The sequence below is a fragment of the Dromiciops gliroides genome, chromosome 4 (assembly GCF_019393635.1).
Source record: "Dromiciops gliroides isolate mDroGli1 chromosome 4, mDroGli1.pri, whole genome shotgun sequence".
In the NCBI taxonomy this organism is placed as follows: domain Eukaryota; kingdom Metazoa; phylum Chordata; class Mammalia; order Microbiotheria; family Microbiotheriidae; genus Dromiciops; species Dromiciops gliroides.
In genome coordinates, this window is record NC_057864.1 from 189,563,684 (window position 1) to 189,573,696 (window position 10,013).

A 10,013-nucleotide genomic window follows, 5' to 3' on the forward strand; every position below is an offset into this window, starting at 1 on the left:
AATGCCTTTAGGTTTGGCCAAACTGGGCTTCTTGGTATTCCTCCTACACTAAGTCTTTACATAGACCATCCTCCGTTCCTGGAAGTCACTGTCTTTTCACTTGCACACTTTTACTAGATTACTAGAATCTTTTCTAGTAACCTTCTTTCGAAGCTCAGTTCAAATTCCTACATGCAGTCTTTTCTCTGCCCCCTTTTGCTAGGGCCTCTCCCCTTACATCAGCTTGTATTACTTAGTATATATTTATCTCTATACATGTTGCTTTTCCAGTAAACCTGAAGCTCTGTGACTGTTTCATTTATGTCTTTGTATCCTCAGAGGCTGGCACAAAGGTCCTTAAATGTTTTTTTGACTGATTCTTGTCTCTAACCAGGTATTGGGAACAGAAGTTTAGTATCTAATACCTAGCAAATACTCATTAATTCATCAAGATGTTAATAACATGGTCCTGGAATTTAAAGTTTTATTTTGGTATCCAATAAGATTGTGATGATATTGCCAATACTATCATGATACATTCTGACAATTCACCACATAATACTTGATTCATTATAAGACTCAAGGTACTATGTATAACAACATTAAAGGGAAAAGTCTCTCTTTACCTAAGATGTGAGAAAGTACTGGTATCAATATTTCCTAGTTTCCTGATGAGGTATTAACTGGTAATACACATTTAGCTCAGGGCAAATATATTGATACTTTTCCTCCCCATGCACTTTTATTTACCCTACTTGACTATAACTTTTCCCTACCATGCAAAAAGGGCTTGTCATATGTAATATACCAAAAAGCACCCCCCCACCCCCGTTTTGAACATACTCAAAGCATTTCCTTAACACAGAAAGGAGACATGGATTAATTTACTCTATTCATATGATCCAGAGACAAAAGACCCGTGGACAATCCTTATTCCCCTTACCATGGGATATCAATAGTCAATTTCAATTAAAGTGAAATTATCACCTGCTCCCCACTCTGATCCCAAGATCAAAAATAGCTCATTCCTGGTATATCCTTTTTTGAGTAAATTCGTTATTTGTACTAATGGAGCTGAACACTAGGCTAGGATATTGTAAAAGCTAAGATCCAAATCATTTATCATTAGCTTTGGAAGGTTTTCAGATTTTCATTTGAATGAATGCCTTATGTTCAGAAAATTTTTAGTAATAATATGCAGATTATGATCATCTGACTGGAGAAACTAAAAAAAAAAAATGCTCCTTTTCCCTTGTCTGTCCCCTCCTGATTTCCCCTTTCCATTACTGGGAATGGATAGCATCACTCCCAAAGTAATATAAAATACCACCTCCAAGAGACCTAGCTCACCCCTAAATGGCAGCAGGTACTTTCTCTAGGTGTAGAAAAAATAATTACGTTATTAAATGTTTCTTTTAAAATGCCTTTTTCTCCATTTCCTAAGGGGCTAGAATAAACAAAGATCTTGTCTCTGACAACAAAGTTAAGCAGAATAGTTACAATGCCAGCAAGATTAGCCAAAGTGTGATTATCTTCCACTGGTAGAAAGGCTGATAGGTAATATCAAGAGAACATACTATTTGCCAACATCTTTCTTCTAAGTATCTTAAAGCATTTAAACATCACCTTGTATACCCTCCTGTTCTGTCTACCCACTAAAGAGGACCCCAAGTTCACTAACCATAAATAAAATGACTTCATTACTGTTCTAGATGCCTGTAAACTCCAGCTGTGCTGCACAAAAAAGTCTTCTCTCCTCCCAGCCCTCAATTCTAATTCAAATAAAGGAAAAAACCCCAAAGTATCTTAAAAGGTCTTTCCTAGGTGGCTGCTAGGAAGAGAAAATTTAAAACAGCTTCACATGGTAATGTGAAAAACTAATAAATGAATCCAGAGAACCTTCCAACCTCATTTTAGCCATGAGTTTCAACTCCCAGAGATGCATTGGGCTTTTGGAGGTTTACTCATCCCCTCATTCTGAGGAAGAGATAAAATGTAGTCTAAGACATGATTAGCAGAACCTAAAGGGACAGCAACAGTCTGCCAACCTGCATAACAACTAGCCCCTAAAATAACAGGTATCTTAACAGAAATAACTTTGAGGAAAGGTGTGGTATGATGTCCCCATGACACCACACATTGGCTATGGTCTACTCAACAGTAAATTTGAGAACATCCCTCTCTAAGTACCAAGACATTACTCTAAATACATGCTACAAGTTTAGAGAATGGCTCTTCAAACCTCTTAAAAAAGACCAAGGAAATCACAAAGAAGGTGTCCTCTCTAATAAAATGTTGTGAATCAGAACTATCTTATTAAGGGCACCCTTAACTGGTAACTTCAGTAGGAGGTGCAAAGCCTCAAACAGCAGGAGTCCAAAGACTGGCTAGATGAAACATTTCATAAGTACATGCAACTGACTACATGCAACTGTAGCCTTGGAACTGAAACTTCAGACCCTTGATTTGCAAACCTTTATAGCATTTTGGTGGGACAAGGGTTTCAAGTCCATGTCACTTCAGGGAAACTATGTCTCAGTTACTGTATACTGTTTCAAAAGGCAGAGCCCATCCTTGCTCCCCCAATTGCTGATGGAATTTCCCCACATTCCCTAAAGAGATAGGAAGATACACCTTACTATGGTTTGGTTTCCAAGTGAATTAGAACACATTTAAACATTCCTTAGAAGAAAAAAGTGCTACCTGGGCATTTCTTACACCTATTAATTAAATTAACTTTGGCCATTGAATTCATTACCTCCTCACTTCTGCCTCATAAAGGAACCTTCTGCCTTCAAGAAGCAGCTCAAGCATCACCTTCTATGTAAACACTTTCCTGATCCCTCCAAAGGCTAATGCCCTCCCTCTCACAATGCCTTTTATCCAACTACTGAGTATTTACTTCTACTTATTCTCTTATTCTTATGTGTGTCCTTGTTTCCTCCCGCTCCTGGTGAACAGGAATTGTTTCATTTTGGGTATTCTGATGCCCAGAAACTGGCACGGCCTTCAGCACACAGTAGGTATTTAGCGCATGCTTGCTGACTGATTTGGCCAACTAATGTATCAAACAAATAATCTGGCAGCATTGAGAATGTACATTCATACAGGATTTTAAAGTGGTTTGAAATATATTATCTATTAACAAAGGAAATGATACAATGAGGCAGCCAGGTGGCACAATGGATAGTATTGTACTGTGGCATCAGAAAGACCGGAGCTCAAATCCTTGCTCAGACACTATATGTGTTCTCTCAGCCTCAATTTCTTCATCAGCAAAATGGGAATAATAATAGTACCTACTACCTCACAGAGCTGTTGTAAGAATCAAGTGAGTTAACATGCGGAAACCAGAGCTTTGCAAACCTGAAAGCATTAGATAAATACCAGCTATTATATAACAAAGGATAAAATCAAGCAACCATTTATTAAACACCTACTGTGTGCCAGGCACTGTTCTACTAGGCATTGGAAATACAAAACCAAAAATTAAACAGTCACAGTCCTTATTGAATTTATGTTCTTTAGGTGGAAATAACGTGTATAAATAAGTATATACAAGATAAATACAAGGTCATCAAGAGAAAGGCACGAGGCAGCTGGGTAGAGGGACTCAGCTATAGTGTGGTGTGAGAAATGCCCAAGACTAGGAATGACTTTGGTATGGTTTCACTTTGTGACAACAGTGGTCATTTGTCTGTGCTTCTACTGACAGTAGGCTGACTCGGAATGGCTGACCTTGACCAGATGAACCTGGATTGGGCTGGTTTCCCCATCTTTAGTTCTGTCAGTGGAGTGCTGGATCTCTTGCACGTTGTTTCATTGCTCTCTTTTATTCTGTAGTTTTTAAGAAAGGATATTACTCCAAGAAAACCTCCAAAAGTCATTGCTCTTAAAGAGCACACTTCAATGACTATGAGAAATATTGCAGCAGCTCTTGGTGTCAGGAAATCAAGAGTTTCAAGGATCATTCAAGCCCATAATGAAATAAGCTCAGTCCCACCAAGGCACAAAAGTGCATGTCAAAGTGCAGCTGAAAACAAAAAAATGATGCCAAAGAAGTGGCTAACTATTCCTATAAAACAACCTCAGCAAACAATCAAAGACCTTCAGAGGGACCTGGCAAATGATGGGGCTGTTACTGATTCTTCTAGAGTGAGATGAAGGTTTCTTGAAACTGGGAAGAACAGCAAGAAGACCAGCAAAAAACAGCTAATCTCCTATGAAGAAAAAAATGCTTGTCATGGGCAAGACAATATAAAGACTAGAGTACTGAAAACTGAAAAAAGGTCCTTTCTATTGATGATTAACATTAAGGCTATGCAAACAAAATCATTGTCTCTAAAAATCCATGTTAGTCTAAGATCTCACCATCTCCATCAGACTATAAACCATCTACCCCAAAAAATCTTCTTAAGCTTTTCTTTACTTCCATTGGGTCTGAAAGTCTTATCTCCATTGAGGAAAGAATATACTGATATACTGAAGAGACAAACTATTCGGAATTACAGAAATTCACAAATGGAGATGGAATACTGCAATACAGCCTTACACTGTGCCATGTATCACATAAGGTTAAGAAATATATCTAAGAGATGGAGATAAACATGTTTCTATGAAATGGAAACTCACTTGTTTTAAACCCCTTGGACTGTCTCCTCAAATATTTGCTGAATATCGAATGTGATAAAAGTGTAGTTTCATAATGAAGAATTACAGAATGTCAAAATCTTAAATACACTGCTAAATCACATACAAGTGACTGCAAAAAGAACAATAGAATGCATATTAAAACTTTTTTTAAAAGATAAAAAAAAATTTTAAGGTCTATCATACAAGCCAAAAAGATTTTATTTTGTCCCAACTAATTCTCACACTAAGAGACAGACCTTAAGCTGAATTTTAAAGGAAACGAGGGATTCTAAGAGGCAGAGGTGAGAAGGGAGCATATTTCACAGATGAGGAACAGTCTATGCAAGACATGGATGGGAATGTTCTATGTAAAGAATAGCCAAGAAGGCCAGTACATGAAATGAAGTATTATTTATATATACATATGCCTGGAGAGGTAGATTACAGATAGGTTTTTGAATGGTTTTAACATAGGTATATAATTCTGATATCAGATTTCAAGCAGACATAAATAAAACTTTAAATAACCAATTAGAATACCAAAAGAGAAGGGACAGCTAGATAGAAGGGCAGCTAGGTGGCACAGTGGATAAAGCACCAGCCCTGGATTCAGGAGGGCCTGAGTTCAAATCCAACCTCAGACACTTAATACTTACTAGCTGTGTGACCCTGAGCAAGTCACTTAACCCTCACTGGCCTGTTCCCCCCCCACCCAAAAAAAAAAAAAAAGAGAGAGAGAGAGAGAGAGAGAGAACCCTGAGCCATTTACTTAAATCATATAATATACAACATGCTGAAAGCTCAGGCCCCTGTGTTCTTTTATGTATATGCCAATGGCCCAAGTTATTAAAGTTAACACAAATCTCTAGACAATCCTTTTGCTTTTCAGTCAAAAAGTAAAGAGCCCCAGGGCAGCTAGGTGGTGCAGTGGATAGAGCACTGGCCCTGTATTCAGGAGGACCTGAGTTCAAATCCAACCTCATACACTTGACACTTACTAGCTGTGACCCTGGGCCAAGTCACCCCGCCAAAAAAAAAAGTTAAGAGCCCCTAGGGCCAATTTAAGGGATTCTGCTATGAATCAGTCACCTTGAAGTCAAGGGCAAAGGTGCTCCAGTGTTTATGTCCTGTTACAAGCCACTCAGCCCAACAGCCTGATTTAAATTGTGCCTATGAAAATCTACACTTCCCTTTTTTTGCTTTGGGTACAGCAAAAAGAAAGCTAGACATGTGCCTAATGTATGTATCCATATAGTTCTATGGAAGGTGCCTTCAATTTTAACGAAAGAAAAAATATAAAGTACTAAAGCATGACATAATACCACCTAGACAAATACATACATTTTAAAGCAAATGTACTTAGGGCTATCCTAATATTTCTTATATCCTAAATGTAGATCATGGCAAAATGCTAGTATCTCAGGGTTGAAAGACATTCAGATGCCATCTAATCCAATACCTAACCAAGAATCCCTTCGATAACATCTTTAAAAAGTGGTCTTAGGGGCAGCTAGGTGGCGCAGTGGATAGAGCACCGGCCCTGGAGTCAGGAGAACCTGAGTTCAAATCCGGCCTCAGACACTTAACACTTACTAGCTGTGTGACCCTGGGCAAGTCACTTAACCCCAATTGCCTCATAAAAAAAAAAAAAGTGGTCTTATAGCCAAAACCTCCAGTGGAGGGGAATCCACTATCTCCCGGGGCAGCCCCTTCCCCTTTTAGATAGTTCTAATTGTAAACGGGTTTTTACTAAAGCCAAGCCTAAATAAATCTACTTCTCAGTACATAGTTCTTGGCCTGAGGCCAAACAAAACAATGTTAATCCCTCAACTATAAGAATACCATCTTCAATTTTACAATAAATCTAAACCTTGCCTTCCCAGCTAGACTAGAAGCTCATTGAGGGCAAGAGATTACATACTCCCAAAGCACCTAGAACAAAAGTGGAATTCAGTAACTATAATGAGACTGCTTTGCCCTAAAGGCCTTTGGTGTGACTGAGGAATACCAGCTGTTCCTCCCTTTCAGGAAGTCACCTCCTCTGTCCCCCTGCCTCCAAGAACCCAGCCTAAGCTGAAACTTTGTCCTAAAAACTCTACAGCAGGGGAAATCCATACTGTCTTTCCATGAGATAGCCAGTGAATTCATTGGGTCTTCTCAAAGTATACAGTGGCTTTTAACTTTTCAGACAAGAAAAGTACTTAAAATGTCAACTCTCTTTGAGGGTCTAATTGCATTAAGACTTAATAGCATTCAGCTAATTCAAAGAAAAAATAAGCCTCTTAGAAAAGGAAAGAGGCATGAATACAAGGGACCAGGAGATAATGAAAAAAGTACAGCTGACAAGATTTAAGACAAAAGTCACTCTGAGTAAATAGTCTAAGACCCAGCCCTTCCCACCATTCTACTGAGCCAGACTTGGTCTATCATCCTTACCTTGCTAACATTGAGAGAAGCTAGGGGAGGAGGGGTTTCTGTGCGGTCATTAATTATTTCAATTTCCGAGACAAACTGTAGATTTATAAGCAGGATGTCTGCATGGTTAGGCTTTCCACTGGAAGAGGGACATTCTAGACAGAAAATAAAGTTAAGGAAAACAAGCAGGCAAAGGCATCAACAAATCCTGATGGGACTGGAAAATATGATTCAAGGAACGCTAAGGGAAAATGCCCGTCAAAAGCAAGTGGTGAGGAGGCCTCACAAGAAACACAGTAAGGAGTTAAGAGTTTCAAAATCTCATTCTTCCCATGCTTCGCCCCAAAACCCAAAGGATTTCAGGCTCTACAAACAGGACTAAATTTGGAATACCTGACATGTTTTCATCATTTCTTCCCTGCTATTTTTTTGCACAAAAACTCTATGTAATTTTCCTGCAATATGGACATTACTTTGTCTTTAAACTCTAAGACACCACACCTTACTATTTCTATTCCAATGTAGTTTCTAGCATAATAATCATTGTTTATAAAGTACTTTTTATTTTTGCAAGGTACTTTCTCATCATCTCATTTCTTATTTCATCACCAGGTTACTGAAGATAAAAGAGAGGTGTTATCTCCACCTTGTAAATGAGGAAACTTGGATGAAAGAGAGGTATTATCCCCACCTTGATGGGAAATTGGGCTGTCCAAGGTAATTCTGCCAGTTCATTTATTTACTTAACAAGAATTCATTAGGCACCTATTACATAGGTAATATTCTAGTAAATGCAAAGGAGATTACAAAAGAAAGTTATTTACGGCATATAGCTATTGGTATACTTCAGACTAGAGCTGCTCCTACCTTCAATCAGCCAGACTTGCATCCCAGGAATCCTTTGACTAGGTTGCTAATTTTATAGGTCCCATTCTGCCCTTGGCAGTACCTGATCTAGAAAAAGTGACTATACTATTCAAAGTAGTCTCAAAAAAAATCACTTTCCTATGCTGTAAGGGTGAAACAAGTGGTTATCTGAATTGTTATTTGGAATTTAAATGCTTGCCACTCCAGATCAGCAGGCTCAGTTAGACTCAATGTGCTTTTACTCTGGAAGATATCAAAAAATGATCAAGGAAACAATTGTAGGGGAAACCACTTCTAAGAAGAAAAAAAAAGTGCCCATGTTTAAACAAACTAGACATTTTAGGTGTAGTAGATGGTACAGTGGGTAGTGTACCAGAGTTGGAGCCAGGAAGACCCACATTCACATCTTAACTCAGTTACTTACTAGCTAGGTAACAGGGAGCAAGTCACTTACACCTCTTCAGCCTCAGGCTCTTCAGCTGTGAAATGGGACTAACAGGACCTACCTCACACAAAGCCACTTTGAGGATCAAATACAATATTTCTAAATCCCTTAAAAAACTTCAAATCACTCTATAAGTGTTATTATTACTACGATTGTTCCCACCCCACAAAGAAGCTTTTCCCCAATTTAACATATCTTCTATCAGCACCCCTCCCCCAGAATAAAACTTTGTTATTCTTTTGTCTGAGATACTCAATGAGTACACCGCAAACTAGAAATTTTCCAGCTAAAATATCAGCTTCCAACAAGCCCCCCAAGAACGAACACGCAAAACAATAAAGTTAAAGGGATCCTTCCCTCGAAAGAGAATACCAACCACGCTGTCCCTAGTTTCATTTTCTGTGCCCATGTCTCCTTCATTGGAACGGGGACACACACACACACACACACACACACTCTCTCTCTCTCCCTCTCCCTCTCCCTCTCCCTCCCTCCTCCCCCCATCGTCCCCCCATTCAGGAGCCTCTTCCCTCGGGTACAAGCACTTCCCCCTAACCTACACACCCCCTCCCCCACGTGACTACAGCCCCCTCTTTCATCTGGGGTCCGCAGACCCCTACCTCACAGCCCCTCCCTTCCTTCCACTTGCCCTTTCCTCAAACACTGTCCCCTCCCCAGAAGACTCAGCCAGAACAGCCACCCGCGTGTCGAACCCCTCCGCCCACCACCCCTGCCTTCCTTCCTTCAGGCCCAGCTCCCGCGAGGGAACTGAGACCCCAATGGGGAAAGGAAGGGGGAGGCAGCAGGAGGGGGAAGAAGGAACTAGGGTTGACCACGCGCATGCGTCCTTGGCGCCGCGGTCGCCGGTCGCCCCTTAGGCCCCGGACCCGGCCCGGCCCGGCCCGGCCCCAGCCGCCGCCGCCCCCCCACCCGTGCCAGCCGGGCCTGGAGTCCCAGCAGGCCCTCGATGAAAAGGATACTGAGCGCCAGCATCTTGGACTGGTAGTCAAAGGCTACCACTTCGCCCTGCAGCCGCTGCTCTTGGCACGTTCGGCATGAAACCTGGCTCCCAACGCTGAAGTACTCGCCCGGAGGAGCCGCCATCTTGGGAGAGCAGCGGCGGGCGGCAGGGCAGCGGCGAGGCCGGCCCCCTCAGTGCGCCGGCACGCACGCGCGGCGCGATGGCGTCAACATACCGGGGGCGGGGCTACAGGACAAACTGGGAGGGAGGGGCTCCCAGGAACCCGGAGAGAAAAGAGAAGGGAGCAGGAACCTGGCAGCCAGGATAGGTTTGGGAACTAGCGATCAAAAGCCTGGCCCGAGAGAAATGTAGAGGTGCTAACCTAGGAAAAGGATCTTGCGCTAAGTGAAATATGACCCTCTCCACTGAGCTAATGGATCTTCATCCATTTCTCCAACCCTTCTCCCCGCTAACACACAATTTGCTTAAATTGAAGCTAGACCCTCAGCTTTTATTTTGTTTTGAAGGGTTGGGGTGTGTGTGTGGGGGGGGGGTTGGGGGGTTTTACCCAAAGAAATCTCAACCTGAGACAGAGTTGTGCTTAAACTTCTCCCCAAATAACTTTTACTGCACAATTTGCTCTCCTGTCCTTTCGCAAAGTGAAAGAGGAAAAACAGATTGGGAGCAAAACCTGCTCAAGTTAAAATAATCCAA

At 41.2% G+C, this 10,013-nt stretch overlaps 1 protein-coding gene across 1 annotated transcript in view; it reads right to left on the reverse strand.

Annotated features, from left to right (window-relative positions):
- LSM12 (LSM12 homolog) overlaps positions 1-9,484 on the reverse strand; it is a 30,299-nt gene extending 20,815 nt beyond the window's left edge. Inside the window, exons 1-2 of the mRNA XM_043963419.1 lie at positions 9,319-9,484; positions 7,048-7,181 (exon numbers count right to left, since the gene is read on the reverse strand). Coding sequence (XP_043819354.1) covers positions 7,048-7,181; positions 9,319-9,442 — 258 coding nt within the window. The 5' untranslated portion in view covers positions 9,443-9,484. The remainder of the gene's footprint in view (positions 1-7,047; positions 7,182-9,318) is intronic.
- Between the last annotated feature and the right edge of the window lie 529 nt (positions 9,485-10,013).